The sequence below is a fragment of the Thermobia domestica genome, chromosome 15 (assembly GCF_964235325.1).
Source record: "Thermobia domestica chromosome 15, izTheDome1.hap1.1, whole genome shotgun sequence".
NCBI classification, from domain to species: Eukaryota; Metazoa; Arthropoda; class Insecta; order Zygentoma; family Lepismatidae; genus Thermobia; species Thermobia domestica.
In genome coordinates, this window is record NC_137468.1 from 96,328,778 (window position 1) to 96,351,647 (window position 22,870).

At 32.5% G+C, this 22,870-nt stretch overlaps 1 protein-coding gene across 1 annotated transcript in view; it reads right to left on the reverse strand.

Annotated features, from left to right (window-relative positions):
* The window catches only part of LOC145671158 (uncharacterized), a 2,642,835-nt gene that overhangs the window by 62,746 nt on the left and 2,557,219 nt on the right, over positions 1–22,870 (reverse strand). The window contains exons 20-23 of the mRNA XM_081739993.1: positions 21,923–22,058; positions 18,779–19,001; positions 14,328–15,646; positions 1,155–1,436 (exon numbers count right to left, since the gene is read on the reverse strand). Coding sequence (XP_081596119.1) covers positions 1,155–1,436; positions 14,328–15,646; positions 18,779–19,001; positions 21,923–22,058 — 1,960 coding nt within the window. The remainder of the gene's footprint in view (positions 1–1,154; positions 1,437–14,327; positions 15,647–18,778; positions 19,002–21,922; positions 22,059–22,870) is intronic.

Sequence of the window (22,870 nt, forward strand, 5' to 3'; positions counted from 1 at the left end):
GATTTTATATCGTATGAGATTCCAGATTTTTACTGTGAGAGAAAGACTTTGCTTCCACCCGAGTAGATATGGTGACAAAGGATAAATACTTGTCTTGCAAGATTTTATGTTATATTAGATTCTAGACCGCTACGGTGAGATAAAAAGAGTTTGCTTTCACTAGAGTCTATGACGACAATCTCACTGCTTCGTCTTACTTTGCATACATGTTTGCTGCTTCAAATTTTCTGGTTAATTTAACTACTTATAACTATTAATTTAACTATTATATTTGAATGCTTCAAAAGGTTCTTCTCCGTTCACTTGCATTCTTTAGTTTCTATTCTCTCTACCTACCTGATGAAGCATTAAGCGTAAGATCTTATTGTGTTTCTAGTATTGTAATTACATTCATTTATGGGATTGAAAATATGGCTCAGATTTCCAGGTCTTCCATATTTTGCAGAGTGTAAATTGCGTTTAATTTTAGCGATGTTTGAAAATAAAAGCAATAAAGTGGTTTTTAATACACTAGAAAAGGGGGATGAGCAACGAAACTATTTTTGATATCACATAACTAATGTGAAGAATTGTGTTCTATAAGGCTTACAGAAAATACAAATGACTACTGTTTTCTATTCAATAATTGTTGTGTATATAAGGTAATTTATAACACCACCTTACTTTCTTTCTAAGTTAATATTACTTACATTACTGGTATACTTCAGGTTCATCGTATGTAGGCACGGTTTCCAGATACCTGGAACTGGTCTTTGTAGTATTTAGTTTTCTATTTGGACGCATATATAGACACAGACCCCAAGAAGAAAAACATATGAAGTCTGATAAACACAATCCATTCATTCGAAAAATTTGCGTCAAGCCTCGACGCTATGAAGGTGGGAGAGTTCCACTTTGATGGAAATAGGACTTCACTTCTCATTTATATAGTTTCACTCAGATATGTGCATGATGTTCAGAACGTGGGCCTATTGTATATTTTTTCTTTCTGGGACATTCTATGAAATCTATTTTTACATCGAATCATTTTGAAACTATTTATTTGAAGAGTTCTCTACTTGCTAGGTTATATTATTACTTTATGATAATTGTATTTTTACAGGCACACTCATATATAATATATAAATATTACACTTGAGAAAGAACAAACAAACCTGCATCTGGTGATATAAGGATTGGAACTTGGAAGGGAAGTAGTATCTCCAGTTGTCCAGTTCTTTAAGTCAATAATTCTAAGGCACTTAGACCACCATATCGTTAACTTATATTTCGTGACTCCTCCTGAGGACAATCTACTTTGTCTAGTCGTTTGTATAGTAATGTAAACTGTCGTTGAATTTGACAATACAGGTATATTCCATGTCATTAATTCTTTTTTATGTGGCTCTGCAGTAAGCATTTTCTCATTATTATTTGGTGAAGGAACACTAGAATGGCTGAAAGATAAACGAAAACACAAAACGAAAAATGGATAATCCAAGGAAAGACTCAAGTAAAAACATTCAAAATAACTTAATGGAAATTTTTATTGCAATATTTTAATTAACGAAAATTTCCGAATGAAGAACATACGAGACATCAGTATATTTGGAACAAAAGTAATTTGTATTTTTTTTTAAAATACAAATATCCAGAAAAGCCAATAATTAAAAATTTAGCTTTATTAAAAGAAATATACCGTATGGCATATGAGATTGACATTGTATAATGGATTTCAGAATGCTGTCAGTTTTTAAAAAATCAGTTCATAAAAAGGAACCACTTTTCATACATAATATATTCTGTCATTGAATGCAAACAGAACTTACGTTACAAAAAAAAAAAAAAAAAAAAAAAAAAAGAAGTGTTAGTTTCTGTAATTAATACATGTTTCATCAAGTTAATAATTATCAATGTCATCGACATGCAAAATGGTCTTGGGGTCGATGGGGGTCTCTCTCTCTCTCTCTCTCTCTCTCTCTCTCTCTCTCTCTCTCAAGAAAACAGATCAATTTTAAATTCAGTTTACTTACATTCACTCTATGCTGCGGAAGCATGTAGACGGAGTTACGCACTTTTGCTGCAGAGTATATGTTACATATACTCGCTCGTTATAATAATTTGAAAACTTTCAAAGTAACGTAAATTTTCAAGCAGTAATGTCTTTCATTGATTGAGGGAAGCACGGTGGCTTAGTGATAGAGCGCTAACCTATATTATGGTGGGTTATTGCATCGATACCAAGCCATCAGAATTTGTGGTGAACACAAGTGCTCAAGGGTTTTCTCGGAGTTTTACTGTTTTCTTCCACGTTTTGATTCTCCCAATTCTTTCCGAATTTTTCTTTTTTGTAAATCGTCCATCCCTTTTCGCCTTACAAGGCATAGCCATGCAGTAGCGTAGCTAGGATTATTTTTTTAGGGAGAAGCCAGTGAGGGAGCCAATAAAATTTTGAAGGATTGATTCGTGTTAAACAAGCAGAGCGAAAAATAACTTGGCACGAACACGCACACATACTTATGCATACCTAAATATTATAACAAAAAAACATGACTTAAGGACTTCCCAAAGTTTTCACGTTTATATACTGTTTTCTTTCTTTTCTTCTTGAACTGTAAAATCTGAAATGTTCGTTGCGTTTATTTCATTTAAACGACCTGAAAATATTTTTCAACAGAAATGTATATACCTAAGTTTAACATCCCACGATTGTGTTCCTACGGTAAGAGAGACGATGATAGTAATAATACTAATATAACGGAAATGGTCCAATGAAGAAAGTGCGAGGAAGTGGAAGAACTCAGAGAAAACCCATGAATACGATTTTGTTCAACACAAAGCCACACAATATTGTTTTATAAAGAACAGTACATTCTACACTCATTATAATAATAAACAATTTTTCTAGTTAGAAAAAAAAAAATTGTTACTTACCAATATATTCTCCCGTGGGAAAACTAAATATTCTCCAGATGTATCGGAACAACAAGCTAGTTCCGTCTTCACTGGATAAGAGAAATACATGGGAACAGGAATGCATACCACCAAATAAATATAACGTAGAAGATGGGTACTAAAAACAACGAGCAGAACACAGTGGAAGAAATAAAGAAAGCTGAGTTTGGAAGAAGCGCAGATCTTGTTACGTCACTGTTCCCAGATCCAAAATACACATCAAAGGTGTCAGATTTTATCAACGTTGCCAGAATCAAGATTTAAAGCTAGTTCGTATTTTTGAATGAAGAAGGATTCTTAGTTTTTATTTTTATTTATTTATTTTGCCTGAACCTATCACATTAATGTGTTTTGTACTATGTGTATGTTGTTTCTGGTGAAGTGACAATCCCCTCTTCTTGTGACTTTCTTAATTTCTAATATACCTATTTCTTTATTAGGGTATTAATATTACGTTTGGTTTGACCTATATATGAAGAGTCACATTCACACCATAGGTATTCTAGTTCCCATAGATTTCTCTTATTAATTATTATCCTTGTTACCTTACCACTAAAAACGGAATTAGCTTCTTGTTCCGATACATCTGGAGAATATGTAGTTTACCCACGGAAGGCTATATTCGTAAGTAACCAATTTTTGGTTAATTTGAATCATTCTTGCATGCGCCTACATAATTTTAATGATTTTTTCTAGTGCTCAACTCATACGTTAGTTGTGAGTGCACTAAAAGTAGTTTTAAATGATTGACAGCACAAAGTAATTATCGACCAGTACACTACAGATTTCAATGTTTTAGTTAGTAGCAACATGACCGTCACCTAAACGTCACGTTTGGATGAATCGAGTTGCTATCCGAGACATATGTGATAGAGTAGTACTAAGTGTGCTCAATATGTCAGGAAAGTTTCAGGTGCAAACTCAATGGGTTTAGGAGATACAACCACTAGAACGTCACATGGAGGTGCATGTTATAGTCATAATACATAGTCCAAAACGTAAAAGAGAAGTCTTGTACCTATTATTTCCTCTAAACTAGATTATGCTCGTGTTTACAACATATGTAAAAGTGGTTAAATATAAGAGAAAGTTGTTTGTTTTGCAAATCCAAAGTGGTTTTGTTATTGCATAGACAAGTTACCAATTACTACAATCAATATGCAGTTCAGACAAGAGTGTATGTCTCTCACAAATACTCTGCTCACAATGAGCATACCTGACAAACGCAATCAAGTCGCATCTGAAACCTTTGTCGTTCACAATTCTGTCAAAGCAGTAATCTTAAGGAACAATCCAACTTTCAGGTTCCTCACTCAACTATCCGCCATATGGAAAGCGAATCAAATCATATTGCAAAAACGAGGAGCACTGAACTGGTAAACTGTGAACGACTGAAGTTGTATGAACCAATCACGATGCCAAATATTCACTTTACTTTCTGTTATTGATGTATCAGTGGTGAAACAAAAAGACTTGGTATGGACGGAAGAAGTGAACACCCAGATACTGAATCATGCCACTAATCGACCAGGTATCAGCCGTTCGATCAATGCAAAGCCTTCTGGCATACGCTGTGACGAAAGACTGTCGTCTTTGCAGACCATGAATCAAGTGACAGGAGGACTTACTTCCTATCACTTGGAATGCTTTTCCACATAACGTCCGAATAGAAAGTCCTAAGATCCTGCTTGTTCATGTTCGCTGTTTCACCAGCAAATGAGATTAATATTATATCAGCCGATCGACTGGCTTTACTGCAGGGAACCACCAGAACATACATGGGACGCAGAATTTCTCCTTCCATGGACAGAACCGGCATTGTGTAAGAATGAGGTGTTGCACTCACATATTCCACTGTTCTTTTGATCTTCACTGATCCTTTCTCATTCAAGTCCGGTACGAGTACAATTCCTTCTCGAAGCGACTTTGATCCGCACTGAAGACATTGGCAGCTGGAATGTCATCAGTGATCATAAGATTACGTACTGAAATAAGACTATAACATGTACCTCCATGTAACCTTCTAGTGGCTGTATCTCCTGAACACTTTGAGCTTTGCACCTGAAACTTCTCTGATATATTGAGAACACTTACAAGTTAGTACTACTCTGTAACATATGTCTCGGGCAGAAACTCGATTCACCCAAACGTGACGTTTACTTGTGAGCAGGGAGACTTGTCACTGTGGTCATGGAACGTTAAACTAAAAGATTTCCTTCTTTTTTTCATCGATCACACTACTTATGAACGGAAGTAGTATAAGTAGCTTGCAAAAGTAAACATTCCCATACTTTTGTCAATAATTTACAAACAGATGGATTACTTTTTAGTATATTTTGTTTCGTTTACAGCATATTGTGTTCTCCCTCCTTCGCAGAACAGTACTTACAAGTAAATTGGTCCATTTATTCCGATTTTTATTTTATTTTTTATTGGTCTTTGTGAAAGTTGGAAATTAACACAACTTGTTTGGAGCAAGCCTAACAACTAACAAACTTTTCTCCCTTCAACGAAAACTATATTGTTAAATGTGTCAATTAGTCTGACCCCTGAAGTAAGAGATTACTATTTAAAACAAACAAACGAAATAAAAATGAAAGAAAGAAACATAATTCACTCAAACTAACTTAACAGTGTATATGTTTTTCCTGGACCATACCGGATGGGTCATAAGTTACTCAACAAAAATAGATTTGAAAAGAATTATTTACTGATTAATAAACTATGAAATTATATAAGATGTCTCATAAGATTAAGTTAGGTTATACAAAGTCAATGTTCACAGTCATCATAATTTTTGACGCAAAAATTACCTCTTAAGCACACAACATATTACATCACTAATGTTGTTGAATGTATTACTCACTAATCACGTATTGTCACGAACCACCATAACGTCTTGTTTACATGCAACGTATGCAAGGGTAGTTTTGAAGTTTCAACCCTCACCTTTGAGCAAGATATTATGCAAAAATAAACATTTACCACGAGAGTTTGAACTCCCTCCTCCCCCTGACGAACGATACTAAATCGGCTGTTGCTTTTCTATTTAACTGAGATGGAGTATGTTAGTATCAAGCGACTTATTCCCCATGCTGTATGTCAGAAGTTTGTTAAAAAAAATAAATAAAATTAAAAAATAATAAAAAATAAATAAATCTCTTGACTATTCACGCTTCTTGTGAAAGACAGGAACACTATTCGGCTATTATTTCGTGAAGTTTCAAAACCACATAGAAAATCATTTTGGAAGCTATAGCCTCACACAATATAAATGAAAGCTTCACTAAGGATGACAGGCATTTAAGATTTCTTCTAACAAGAATTTCGAACAAAATTCCAGTAGACTCCCGATTATCCGGCCTAATGTAGCGGAAGGGCAAGACGGATAAAAGAAAAAAAACGGATAGGCCGGAGTTCAATGAACTTATTTCTTTATGAACATTGAGCATACCCCAAGAAAAATTTACGAATACAGTACTGCACGTACTGTACAGTTATAATCAGGAACAGCGGCAAGCGTACTGTATTGAGGCCGATTACACACTGATGAAACAATGAACGAGGTGCAGAACGCTGCTCTTTTCCTGTCACAACTTGTATTTTGCACACGACACGTAGGAGGATCGTAGCAGATGCCCGCTTCCAATGCCTTGGCAATGTTGCCAATACAACGCCTTGCCTTCCTCATTTAATTACGATAAAAGAAAACTAGGCCGGATAATACGGACGCCGGATTGTCGCGAGCCGGATACTTGGAAGTCTACTGTATTAAGTGATTACAAACACTATTCTAAATACGTTTTAATATTTTTAAAGTTGAAAAAAATTAATGTATCCACATAAAGCCACACTTCAATACAATAATAATTTAGACTGAAAAGCTATGAAATTAATGAATATTACCCACATTTATTCAACTACATCTTCAACTAGTACTTGGTTATTTTCTTAGAATAATAACAGAACAAATCTTATGTTATCATAAAGGATACAGAGAAAGAAGAACATACATCATTACATCAGCAAAATACACATCAAATAAAATAAATATCATTACCTGAGCATAACAGCTATTACGTACTAAATTGCTTATTCCTGTTTGAGAGAATAGTTACGTGCAGAAAACAATTTCTGGAAAACACTAAAAGAAGTGTGATTATTTATTAGATTATAGAAAATATTCTACTGAAAGAAAAATTAAAAAGCTTAGAGTTAACTAGACGAAACTTAGTTTTCAGTTAGGATGCAGTGTTTGCAGGGAGTGCACATACACAGATAAATAGGCAGAGTTAAAAAAAAAAAAAAAAAAATGAACAGAAACAACGCAGACTCCAACATAAAGGCAAAGACATTAACTCCTTCAACGCCCTCAGTTTAGCATTATATTCTTTATCATCTTCGGTATCTACAAATAAATTGTTTTTATTTTTAATATAATATAAATGTGATGCGCAAAGTGGAAGAAAAAATTTACAGTTTAGGAAGCTTACCGAACTTCTTGCCGTATCAAGAACTCACATTTTAGTGCTTGTAGTATGTTACATCGTCCATAAATTAGTTTTCGTTTTTAGCAAGTACTTTACCGGAGTATATAACACCATAAATGACTTGCTGACACTCCCACAACATAAGAACAACATGAGAACACACTTTTACTTAATTTTTGTAAACAGAAAGTGCACATTTTGTAAAAATATTTTATGAATACTTTTGAAACAAGTAGTATAATATACCTTTTATAATTATTTCATTTTCGCACAATCCCAATGTGTCGGAGAAACAGAAAACCGAACCACTGAATTAATGACAGCTCTGCTCAGTAAGAGGAAAATTAGAATTCTTATTCCTTCCAGTCTCGGATTTTTATGCTATTACTCGATTATTATTGATATCCATGATTGATATTCATGTGCTTGGGTTTTCTTCCATTTTCTTTAAATATGAATGTTGCATATTTGTTATCGAATCAAGACACTTATGGAATAATCTTCAGATTAACTCGTATAGAATTTCAGTGAAATAAAATCTCACGTAATTTTTATGGCGCTTGATCAAGCGTGATGCAATGAAAAAATTTAGTAATTTAAATAATACAGTCCGTTAAAAGAAGGCTTGCAATAAATTATCAATACAGGAAACACATACAATACAGTATTAGTAGTTAAAATTTGAATATAAACAATATATGTAAAATGTATATATGCATGCTGGCATATCTACTGGTATTTACTTCTAGATATAATACCGAAGTTTCTCTCAGAGTAAAAACAATGGAAAAATGAAGAGGAACCATGCGTAGAAGAAAACAGTTTCTACAATCAGAAGCATTCCAAGATGAGAGTTGCATCACTCACACACCTGAAACTTTGCTCACCTTCATCTAGCTCAGGTTGAAGCAAGTATCAGGCGATGAGGAATACAGGAATCCATACTCTTAATGTACTTCAACATTACCTGTGGACTGAGGGGGAGGAAATGCCTCCATTCTTGCACTCGGTGGAAGAACTTAACTTGAACCATAAACTCTGTTTTCTGACGTAAGCCACACCACTAACACACCTGAAACTTTGCTCACCTAATATAGAACAAGCTGAGCAAGGATTCAGGCCCATTAGGGATGCGGTGTACTCCAAACTGCTAACGACGAAACCAACATTCATAAACATTACGTATCTTCCAAAATCATTTAGATACATTATGGTAAGAAGAACTATTATAATCTACTCAAAATTTACATCTCAAAAATCGTTAAACACCTTATGCACTTGGTTTCTTCAATAACTAATCTACAAGTACTAACAAAATTTGATTTCTAAGAAAATATTACTTACAATAACAATAGTAATTAAAATTTTGAAGTATTCTTCCTGAACCAGTTGTACATTGTATATTTTCCTCTAAAATGTATGTGCTAATTAGGATACAATCTATTAACACTGTGAGACATCAAAACTCTAACACCAAGAAGGAGGTACCGTACTGACCAACTGTGTACTGAATGAAAGGAAGGTGAAATGTTTCCAACAGTGCATCTCTGCGACGTATTACGTGACCTGGCCTAAAAACAACAACGGAGGCAGGCCAGATACTTCAGTAGCGGTCGAACTTCGGCATAATATGACTTTCTGGAAGGTTAAACATTGCCTCGTCGTCTAATGCGGCAGCAATGCTACCAGGATTCCGCCGGATTGTAGAAAAGTTGCGTATCATGACTGCAAATTATCCATCCGCGACATCGGTTAGAATCGTTGGATCTAGAAAAAAACTACACAACAATGTGCAGAATCTCTACAGCCCTATTATACCACGGATTGAGAAGAGTGCAAATGGCTGTGATGAATCGGAAAGCCAGAACATTGCGCCCGAATTTGGTTAGTGTGTATTGTCTAGTGTCAAACAATTCAAAGTTATGTAATGGAGCATGGGACATTTGCACGGGGCCAATTCATACTGCTTTCTTTGATTGCACAGCAGGCGTTTGCGGTTGCAAGAGAACCGATAAACACGACAGTCAATCATGATTATTTCTGTCTGCATTATGACAGTTCCATCAGTGTTTGGCGGTAACATGGCAACAAATTGTGAGAATTATGCATTTTGCAACAACACATCGGTGCAACTATCGGTGTTACGATATGGGGTGTCGGTCCACCCGCACTAACTTACGTCTAACGCATTGACGGATATTAGACCACCTAATGATACATCGTTTTTTCTTTTTCTTTTTCTTCTTTTCTTTCTTTAAGAATCTGCATACAGCCATTTTCCAACAGAACAACACTGAACCGTACGTCGTGATATTTAACTTTCTACACTTCCTAGATGGACATGATGCGCTTCTTCGTTAGCCGGTGGTCCATGCTTCGTTAGCCGGCGTGTTGACCCGATCTCGCGCCGACTGAACACATCTGGTCCATGACTGCACAACGTCTCGCTATACACAGCTGTCTCCCAGCTACAGTTTATTCGTTTTGACGTGTTGCAGACGCATATATACTATATGCCACGATATCATACAAGATCTTATCTCCTCTGCTGTTCGTCCTGTTGTAGCCATTCTGGATACCCATAGTGAACCCATGCGCTGCTAATCTGCTAGGCTCCCACGGTATTGTCACGCATCGTAGAGACGTTTAAGTGTAATCATTTGACACGTATCTTAAGCGATCTGTCTGCGTAATTTGAAAGAAGAACTACTTCTCTTGAGGTTGCATTTTTGTGCAATGTATATGAAAACAAATCCCGTCCTCTTACGAATGTTAACAACATGATCGTTTAGAAACGAGCAAATTGGATGATTTATTTCCACACTATCGAAAGCGGCATCCCACATGAATAAAAGTATTTTATGAAAGAAATGCTTTTTCTATATTATGTAGCAACAAGAGTTTGGTTTACTCCTCTGAAGTAAAATCAAATATGCTATTGGATCACAGTAAACTACCTCGGCATATGGAAAACAGTTTTGACTACGTAATGTACGATTTCCATTACGTAAGCGAAGCAATTTGTAATTCTCAAAGAATATTTTTGGAATGTAACAAATAACATTATTTAAAAAATCGTGCGTATTGTGATTACTCTATAATGTGTCTTACCAATATTAGGCTGATCAAGATCAGGTCTTTCTGTGGCACAACCTCTCATAAGACTAAAAACAATTAAAATATTACATCTCAAAATCGTATCACAAGAGAGATCGATAAATGACGAGAACTTCATGTAGATATTTCAAGTCTGCGGACATTATAATACGTTTTAGCTTCAATTTTGATTGTAGCTGAAAGTAGTTCTTTTCAAGACTGTTGTAAAACTCATATATTGATTTTTAACGTGAGTTTTGCTCGCTTGAATTTGCTACGTATCGAAGCAATATTTTTACTTGTTTCTAGAAAGAAAAACTATCAGATAGACATGCAATATTTAAACAAACTATACGAAATTGATAAACATTAGTTAAGTACTGCTACACAAATTTAAATTAAACACTATAATCGGAAATGTGATTTCTAATATTCTTAATATTTTGCATCTGTACAGTCAGACAAAAATAGCATACTTTATATATACACTGTATATACACAATATTCTATTTTCTTCTGTCGCAGACTGTACAAGTTTAAAAATGTAGCTACCAAAGAATAATTCAACAAATGCAACTTACATATAAATTACACATTTGTGAGATGAAATGAATAAATATAATTGAAAAAATAAAATACAATTTACATAAAAATCCCTTTTTTTTCGTATATTAACTATTAATTTCAAAGCAAACTATTTAATGAATGCTAATAATGCTAAATCTACAGCAACGAAAGAATACAATAAAAAATAATTGTAAGTACAACGCATGAAAAAACTACTCTTCGGTAATCCGTAAATTAAACAATTTACCTTATATTTTCTATATTAGCTCGTAAATGCATTACTAAAATCCTAATAAACATTTACTGGGAAACAGAATAAATTTCTTATATCAACATTGTTGATAATGTTAAAAATACACAAATAATACTCAATTACAAACTTATCCCTTCGTATAACATACAAAATATTACTATTTGAAGGCTGCTACTAGAAAATAAAACAAATTGATTAAAAGCTTGTTAACTCTTAAATATCATGTATATAATCACATAATATAAGCAATTCTGACATTCATGTAATTGTAGAAATAATAAAATGCAATAATGTATCGTAAAAATTAATAATAATAATAATAATAATAATAATAACAGTAAGAATATTTTTCTCCAATCCGGCTCACTTTCGTCTATAAATATTATCGTAACTAAAACTATTATGTACGTCCGCTCCCGTATTTTGTATTTGTCAAATATCTACATGCTTACTTTAATATTATACTGCTAGTCTCTCGGCGAAACATGCATAACCAAATTAAAAAAAAAAAAAAAAAATCTTATCTTCATTATCTACCACTTCCATAATCCACTTATATTCGTTGAAGATAACGTTATGCAAAATTTAGGAATAAAATTACAATTATACATTTTAACGAAAAAGAAAAAGTAAGTTTATTTTGTTGCTACAATATCAAATGCAAATCACGACAAACATGATTCGTGCTTTATGCAAATATGAAGTGTGTTTATTCATGCAGGGAAAGTAAACACAAGTGTTCTTAAAAAAAACTTTGCTAGTTATATTTTACGGAATAAAGTACTTACAATAATATGACCCTAAAAATGGAAAGTCATATTATTTTACCTATAATATTTAATTTCCTTGTAGAAAAATACTGTTAATATTCTCAAACAAGACAAGTTAGCTAACACTTTTTTTTTTTTTTTTAACGTAAGGACTAACACTTCAGAAAATATAATATTTCGTAATTTTGTTTAAGTATAAAAAATCTCAATTTAATATAATTCTTATACAAGAAATATGACTATGTTCAATCCCATGAGAAATTAGTCACATTTGCAAAACCAAATCATACTTTCTACCGTTACCAGCAGTAACGTTTGACAAAATGAAGTGAAATTTTAAAATTAAATTAAAATATAAACCTGCCAGTAAACCCAGTACGTAATTTGTAAAAGGAAATTATACTTATTATACTGCATGACGGACAAATATGCTTTAAAAAAACCTTAAGCAATCTTACATTTAAATTACTTTCACGAATATTATGTGTGCATTTTAGTATCAACTGGCATTAAAACTACTTGCAACTAAATATTTCAGTAATTGCTATTACATAACAAATGCGTCTTCTCATTATTATATGTACTACATAAATGCAATTTTCTACCTTGCAATCACAAACAATAAATTTACGGAACAAAGAGACAGACAGAACTACTTAGTTTTGGAGTATACAGCATGAAATGTTTAGTCTTACTATATAAACTTTCTCTATTCTTAGTCACAAATATAATTAAGCAAACATTAATCATCGTTACGGAATTTAGATCTCATTTCAAGCTGTAGTATTAAAACCTGAAAGAACATGGTATTTAAACAAAAGAAGAAAAATAAAAAGTTACTTGGACAAGTATTTTTCAAGCAGTTTATCTTGATTTTCTTATTACAAAATCTGCAAATAGTTACAAGACAGTCAAACAATGATTATGTTCTTTGGTACTTTTTATTCAGCAGGTACTAAGCATAATTTCTAAAATATTGAAGTCTCCCAAACTTATGAACGTGGAATTTAGAGCTAAGTAATCAAACCAAATGTAAGCTATTTGATATTTCATACTCAGAGGCTAAGATTTTATTTCATATATAGATGCGGTACACACACAATCGCATGTGGCAAACTTAGTATTTCGAATTTCCGAAACAAAATGTTTTACACTGACAAAAGTATTTTCTTAAAAATGGAAAGGAATAACTTTTGATCCAAGTTCGAAATATATGCAAGAAAAAAATACGTAATTTTTGCTTCATATATACACGTATGATACTGAAAATATATTTTAAAAGCATGCTTTATACTATACTATATAGGACCTCTTTAATCATACACTCCTGAGCCTGGTGAGAAAGAAATTTCATAAATTAAAGAAAAAGAAGTCACATTACAATGACGCAATAACTTTTGAATGCTCTATTGTTTAGTACAATTTTCCACTTCCGCCAAGTAATCCAAGCAAGCTGGAAGCAGACTGTAAAATATATGGTACTCGTATTTATTATTCACATTTGGAGTATGACCAAGAAAAATAAAACTTTTGATTCATATATTTTTTTCTGAAGTGTCCCTTTTTCCTGAAACGTCGAACGAGACGGGAATAGCTTTACAAACAGGATAGTCTTATATACCTCATTTTACGGTCAAAGGTGACTATGTGGAAGTGTTTTCAAGAAATACTAGTGTATACTCCAAATTTGAATTTTAAGCAATCACATTGAAATTTTCAAGAAATACTTTCGGTTTGAATATATCACTTCCGATCTATTGGACAAACAGAATTTCACGGTTTGATTGACAAAACTTATTTTTCTAATTTTTAAAAGAGGTGACCAAGTGAAGTCCTACATACTACTACTTCGTTATATTTTTATAGTTTCATTTTTAGTGTTAATTTTTAAGGCAGTGGGGTATCTAAAAAAAAGTATGAGTTAAAAACATCAAAGTAACATCTGGTATGGAGATTTCAAATATGCCATTAGATTTGACACATACGATTTCATATGTCATGCTTTAGTTTTAAGACTACGTATATGCAATAAATATCTAGTTAAGGGCTTGGTACGAATTAACTGCATAAATACAAATTAACTGCCTCATGTTATAACATTGTGTTTCATCTTTGCCTCCAGATATAAAATATCAAATCTCAATAAAAAGTCAGATACTTATGTAAATTATTAAGCAAAGAAATCCAAGCAAGGATAATTGCAATGTATAAACATACCTGAAAAACATATTAAGTTGTACATCCTCCTCTGGTTGCACTGCTATATGTAAACCACCATTTTGGGCTTCAAATGGTATAATAATATCATGTACATTAACGCTATTCTTCTGCGAAATAAATGATGATGGTGATGACATAAAATCAGTTCGGATCTCTAATTCAAATGTATTTTCCGTAAAAACTTCTGAAAAGTTGCAAGATGATACGTTAAACAGAACTGCATGTCCATTAAAACTCGAAAGACTATAGGGTATATTAATGAATTGTAATCCACAGTCTTGTTCTATTGGTTTCAAATTGTCCTGTTGTTCAGGCTTCACAATAAGGGAAGACATTTCTGTGGTAAGATTTATATTACTAACAAAATCTGTTTTTACAGCAGCTACTCCTATGAATTCATTAGTTGTTACAAGAGGCATTTCATTAAGCAAGTAATCATTTTTTACTTCCATAGTTACGAAGTTTTTAATAATTAAAAGCATATTTATGTAGACTGCCCACATTGATTTTTCATCAAATCTGATCCACTTTTCGTAATACTTGTAGTGTAAACATCTTAGAAAATAAGAATATGCTGATACAACGTGATAAATGTATTGGCTTCGATCTTGATTTGAGATATATGTATTCTGCCATTTTATTAATTTTTTTCCTGTATCTTCCAAAATAACTTTCGCTGTTGTCAAAGCATTTGTTGTTATAGTTGCAGGATTTTCCAAAATTGATGCAATAGTTGTAAGTATTTGAGTCAGTTCTAATATATCCCGTGGATGTAAACGTTCAATTATTTCTAACATTTTTTCTTTCAAACTATATCTCTGCGCACAAGCAACAATATCTGAACTAGAATATTTTCCATTTGAGTCCAACTGCACACAAGTGTCACATTTCTTGTCAAATAATGAATCTGGAACATTGCTTCTGATAAACTGCAACGTAAAGAACGGTTTAGTTTTGGCCGCGATTATAGGCAATCTTGATGTTACAGTTTCCATCCAAATACTCAAAGTATTCTTTTGTGCGACATACAATGGAATTACAACTCTTTCAAATGAACAAATGAATGTGACAACACCTCGACTTGATATGACACGAACATCCACTTGAATTGTATAGTTCTTGAATATATCACCAGCTGGTAGGAAGAACTTTACTCTTGGGTTCACTCCATTATATATTATTATACTTTCATTTCTCTGATTCTTATAGCTCAATTCCATAAAAATTGGATAAGATGAAGATTCCCAGTCGTGGCAATAACAGACAAATTCTGTTGAACCAGCAACGCCATCTTCTGGTTCTAATGAGCATCTACCCTGTAAAAATAAAACATTAGCTTGTAATATCTGCTGCTGCGTATGTAGAGTTTTAGAATTTCTGATATCTAATGATCAGGTAATTACTAGTTTGCTACTATGTCGCGTAATCTTAATTGGGCCTCGCAATTTCAAGAATGAAGTAGAATTTAAAAAAATAGTAATATTTAAGGGTTGAAGTTACACTTGAAATTAGTTGCATTTAATTGTAAATTACTTCAAGTAGAGAATTTTGCTTCAATACTACTCGGAATTTATTATGAATCTTTATAACCGAGAATACAAAGACTTTTGAACTACGACAATTTTTCAGTTTATACAATTATTTCATACATACGTAGTACCTTTCATTTAACAACTACAAATAAAAATAACCATTAAATATACCACGAAGTTTGTATAAATATTTACTCTGTTCTATTAAGTTTCATATTACTTTTTAGTAACGAGGCCATATAAGACTGAAGCAAGTATCCCCTTCGAGTATCGAGCCATCTTGTTCGCAGTTCTTATATTTAACTAGAATTTGTTAGGAGCAATATCTACATTATCTATCAAGTGTCCTTGCTCAAAACACAATAGTACGAAGTGGTATTGTTGCCAGTCATAATTATTACGTGAAGAATTGGATAGAATTTATTGCACTGTTGAGTATATCATTGCAAATTTAGTATCATGACACTGAACTTAACCGAAATTGAAAAAGTACACAAAAGCATAGTGTTATAATATAGTCGATACACTTCAAGAATTTTCTACGTAACACAGTTCCATGTGAAAATAAAGTATGCACATATAATAATATTAAAAAATTACCTGCATAAACAATCGTCTACGCACTAATTCTAAATTACATTTTAAAATAGGTAAAATGGTTACAAAATTGTTCGTTTTAGTTTGATTATATATATCACATACGAGATAATTTCAAATATGTGACGTATTTGGTTAAATTATAAATGAAAACTGAATTAATCCAAACCTGAGCAAGACTGTGAAAACTATTAATTAGGAAATTCAATGTTTTTAAATATACGATTAGTAGTATATTTCTCACAAAATGAATGGTATAGTGTACATACATAAAAACTGTAAGTTCAAAACTGTTTTATAAAACTCCAACAGCATTCTACATCACTAATTTAGGAGTTACTTATGTTTCAGCACAATCTACTGCATATTACTTAGATCTATTCAAAATGGATCTTAACTATATAAGCTCTCACCAGAATGGTAAGAGCTTAGACATAAATGGTAAATAAACTTGTTAGGACACCAAGAAAAAATCCCTAATGGACACTGATGAGACAGCAACATTGTAACATGCAAAGTTTGGCACGGTGTTGCAGGCCTTGTTATCAAGTTTTACCAAAAGCATAAAACTGAAATTGCCGCTAGCTTGCTTTTCACACTGTTACATGGGATTTCAGACGGAATTCGTACTCCTTAACGCTGAACCTTGAAACTTCACCCCGAAAAGCAGGGCTATCGTGAATTTAGACCCACGTACGAAACATTTTATCAAATCTTATCCAGTTTTATTATTATTATTATTATTATTATTATTATTATTATTATTATTATTATTATTATTATTTATGTTTACATTTGTTGCTTATGTCATATATTAATCCATATGCTCTATACAAGATGGATTCACACCATCTTTCCTTGAACAAATTGGTCATTTCAAGCATGATAATTGCTCACTCACTGGAGAACGGTTTTTATTTTCTGCACTCACAATAAGTGCCACATCCTTTTTTGCAAGCATAAGATAGTTGACGTAGCAGATCATTGGAGCAAATGTTTTGGATGTTGTAACTGTTCTTTTGACACTTTCCATGTATTATGTGATTTCAATTTTCTATTCCCTTTCTATGGTGGGAAGTCATTTTTAATTAGCTCTGAATTTGTAAATTAAATAAATTGTTATAATTAAATAAATAAATAAATAAACGCCCTAAGTAAGTGTTAATGGCTCGCTTCTAAGGTCGGCGGAAGTTTTCGAAGGTCAAAGTTACATTTTAGCGTACTTTTCCTTGTCAAAGCCTCAAGTCTGTAATATCGGGCCCCTTTCACGTAAATATTTTTTCAATCCATACAAAAACTCTCCGGTGCCGAACAATACTTCTTTCGACATGATAGCAATCAGAAAGATATCGACCGAATGTGTATGTGTCTGTTAATTTAAGCATTTCCATTGCTTTTATCTTTCCTATATCTTAAAAATAGGAGGTTTATCACAGCCGCTCAATGCATGAGTAAATAGAAGTTTCCGGGTACTTTGGCAATTTTCAATCAATGTTTTTATCTTGTATGTAATTATTGAAAAAAAAAATATATAGCGCCACCCTTCTCTTTACGAAAATAGATATTTTTTCTGTTCAATTAACAAATATCGTACAATTAAATCTGTATTTGATCCTTGTTAATTTGGTTTATTTCCGAAATCACAATTCTATGTCGGCATCATCTTCCTGTTTGATCACCCTCAGTCCATTATTTTGAAATCCTGATTCCAGAGCTAGCGTCAGTTTCTCTTTATTGGTTTCGTTGTCCAAGTTCTCTTATATCGTAACACTAACGGTGCTTTTCTCCAACGAGACATTGCATCTTGCCGCTTTTCCATATACGTGGCTATTTCATTATCCTTTCATAGCGCTCCGTTCGAATCCTGTATTATCCCTTCAAATAAGTATTACCTAAGAAGTATTCACTGCAATGATCATTTTATTTGTTTCCACACCACAAGTTGCCGACTTTTTCCCTATCTCATGAGAAAGGCAGTTCAAAAGTTAAGATTATTTTCACAGCATACTTGAAGTAAAATAAAGAATTTTTAAAAAAAATCAAATACATGTCAAATTAAAGCAAATAGTATGGAAACTAGATTTAACATTTGTAATATAATGTTTGGATTAATAATATCTAGAATTTCTGATCAAAAACCACTGATATTGTTTGATCAAACAGAACTGAATTTCATTTTGCAATACAAGTATAACTTAAGCTAGAGATAATGCCATATTATTACACTACGCACAAGATGAGTCAAAATACAAAAAAATTTCGGATGTGGACAATTTTGGGCAGTTTAAAATAAAAATAAGTTTAAAGAATATTTCTTACCTTACTGGGTCCAGCCTCCACCTGCATTGCTTGCATTGCACTGAATGTTCTTTTGCGATTCTGATTTTCCACAGAAAACGTAACAATGTGAGTCACTCCAGGTCGTAAAGTTCCAGGAGCTACAATTAACTGCGATGATTTCTTTCTGTTAATCACATGAATAGTTTTTGTTACAAATTCCACGCGATGCTTATTTACCACATGGTGAGGAATATCAAAGTCACTAAAAAGAAAAGTGTTTGAAACTGTAATTGTAAATTACAGATACACCATAACACAAAAACTAAATCTTATCAACAACTAATAGCAATATTACTTTTCTGTAACACCTGCAGCTCAAAAGAATTCAGAAGTTGTCACATTCTACCACGTTTCAACACTAAACACAACAGCCTAATATTTTATTTTGGTAAGCAGCAATATATCATGTTTTCAAAAGAACATCCGTGTTTTCTTAATCTCTTTTACGTATTAACGCAGAAGACAATAACCAATTCTTTGAAAGCAATGACCTTATCGTTGAAATACTGTATATCACAAAAGGTTTTATTAGAATATTCAATTCAGTATATTCATGAACTTTTAGGAATTATTAAATACTATTTTACTTGATTTGATTTTAGTTTAGCGTCCCGTTCAGCAGCGAAGCTATATGAGACGGGAACCTACATCTTAACATGGGATCCGAACCACACGGGCTCTCGCCAAGAAACTATTTTACTTAAAATCAATAGTAAAAGTTCTACATTATTACCAGAGCTTAATGGAAAAAGTTGTCCAAAGATATTATATATATATATATATATATATATATATATATATATATATATATATATATATATATATATATATATATAGGGTGTTTCAAAACAACAACAACGGTTGGGAGGTGACTCCTGACACCAAGGTAAGAAAATGTATAGACCAACCAGGATGCACAAATGCTTCCTTTCGGAGTTATAGGCTGCCGAAAACATGAAAAAATGAACTTTGAAGGTCCATAGCACCAAAACTATTGAACGTATCGTAGTCGGGTCAACACTTCATTTAGGAACTAGTATGTGCCCTAACTAAATATCCAAGTTTCAGAATCCTGCGGTACTTCCGCAAATAGTATGTGCTCTAACTAAATAAACAAGTTTCAAAATTTTAATTGAGGTAGTTGATGAGTACTTCAAATTATATGCCCGTAGCCAAACTTCCTCTACAAAAATTGTTGCGTTAGTATCTTAGGTTTCTGAAACATGTATTTTTGGATAGGGCACATATTAGTTCCTAAGTGAAGTCTTGACTCAGCTACCGTAGGTCCCATAGTTTTGGAGCTATGAACCTTTAAAGTTCATTTTTTGATGTTTTCGGCAGCCTATAGCTCCGGTTGGTCTATACTTTTTTTTCTTGTCTTGGTGTTAGGAATCACCTTCCAAACGTTGTCGGTGTTGTTTTAAAACACCTTGTATATATCGATTGATAGATCTTATTGAACTTAACAAAATTATATGGGCAAATATGAAAGCTCATGCGTTTTTTCGAGCAACTAAAAAACCACCTAATTTGTAAACCTAAAATGCTGTGGGAGAACCATGTCATTTACTGACACGAAAATCTCACAGAAATACAGTCTCGTTAAGCGCTTCATGATGACGCTAGCAAGGCAAAACACATCGTATGGATAATGAGATGAAAATTGTTAACTCAAATTTTCATTTCTGTTCAACTAAAATTTTGTCCAAACATATCAGTCGATAGATCAGAGATGAACAAATAATATGCCTGAGGGTACATTCTCGTATGTAGTTTTCGAGAAAATCAAAAGAAACGAATTTTTGTGGCGCTAAAATGTCTGTCGATCTTTACCAATAAAATATATATATATATATATATATATATATATATATATATATATATATATATATATATATATATATATATATATATATATATATATATATATATATATATATATATATATATATATATATATATATATATATATATATATATATATATATATAATTTTGCTGGAAGAAATTATTTATGTACTGTATATGTTGCAAAATACTCTTTCACACATACTCTGTCAGAATACTACATATTCATTATATATCTCAAACAATTGACTCTTTCCTAATATAATTGAATACTGTAAGGCTCCATACCCTCACGCATAAGTAACTGCGTGCGTTTAACTATAAACACATGCTCCTACCACGAATATGGTATTGTGTTCAAACAAACAACAGCAGACGACTGAAGGAGGCTATCGGGAAGACACAATGACGTTTCGAAAGAAAAACGAAGACGGCCGACCTGCACTCAAGGGTCAAGAGGATGACGACCTCAAGAAGACAGAACCATCAGTGCCAGTGCTGATTGCTAACCTATCTAAACTGTCCCCCGAGACCGTCATAGGATACGGAAATTTCCTTTAATACCTATTCGAGGCTGTGTTAAGCAAGAAAGTATTTCTTTAATCAACCTACATCTGAGGCTGCAATGGGCAAAACGGATAATCCTTAACTACACTATCTCCGAAGGCTGCCGTAAGTAAAGGAGATACTCTATACGACGCCGCTCTAGGCTAAGACATATAACTTTCAAATCAGAGGCCACCTTGCACGCCGAAGAATTTTCCCCACACTGGAAATGCATTTTGTTTTTAAGTAAGACTTTATTTTGTAATAAAAGGTGTGGGGTTAAAATCCTCGACTTACCATTTAGACTCTACCGAACGAATAATTGCAATGTACAAAATATGCTGTGCCAATCGCAATAACACGTTAAATATCATATAACTGGTTCTTCACCAAAGATAAAAAGAAAATATGATTTGCTATTAACGAAACAAAATATCAAATATACAATACCTTTTGCAATGATAAATAATGTGCTTCATTTGAATTAATGGCAACAAACAAATTAAGATTTTTTCCCCGACATATGTCTTCTTCACTATTTTAATAGCATAAAACGTAAAATACCAATATAAGTTAAAAATTAATTAATTTCAATTAACAAGTAAACTGTAAAATTACTGATTCTTAACTAATAATAAAATATACTTCATTATAATAAAAAATTAATGTTGAAATTTTTCTAATAAAAAAAAATAGTTCCCTTCTAATGGCAATAATAAACGAGCCTCACCTGTCACTTCTAGCAGTGTCTATTTCGCCGTCATTAAAAGTCCAGTTCTTGTTCCATTCGCTACAAAAATATTGTTGATTATTTGAACACTTTTGTCTCCATGTAAGGTTCAGTAGGTATGTAAAGAACCGTCGTCCTATATTCAAAGAAAAATCCATTAATAGTAATTCAGTCCAATTTAGAAAAGAAGTATCTCAAAGAAATATTTTATGATTATGCTAATCTAGTTTTCCCGACGATGTATTTCTTTCTTTGAAATCACTATATAGAGCCTAACGAATTATTTAAGAAAAAAATACAAGTTACGAACTTTTTTTAAACCTTCTTAAAAATATAACATTAGGAGATGTTATACTTTTTAGCATATGTAAGACATATTTAGAAACTTATTAATTTCAACATCTTACAAGATATTACTAAAAAGGGGACTACAAATCCATTATCACCTATATCCTATATAATTGTAAATATATATTAAGAAATTTGTGGACGATGACAATGGTATTGTTAATTATATTTTAATAATTGTCCACAATAAAATTAATGTATCTTGGTTAATATGTTATTAAGATCTGCTTCCAGTCATACTTATATATGCAGTAAAATAATAAATTATGATCATATAAAATAAATAATTGTAATTAATTAGTAAATAGTTAGTTGATATAGTATAAATTGTTTAAAATGTATTGTCTTTATCAGTGTTATAGTAGATCAATATTTAGAACAAGCTACGAGTTTCTATGCTGGATTCTTTGTTGAACTGATTCATAGAGTAAAAGAACTATAAAAACGATGTAAAACTTCTCGATAAGTTCTGGACACCCAACACGCGCACATTCGATCCACAAACATTCAGATGTTATAACCTGATTTTGAAACTTTCACTGCAGACTATTAAATATTCCTGTCATAATAACATTCATTAGTGGCAACAAATTATATTTT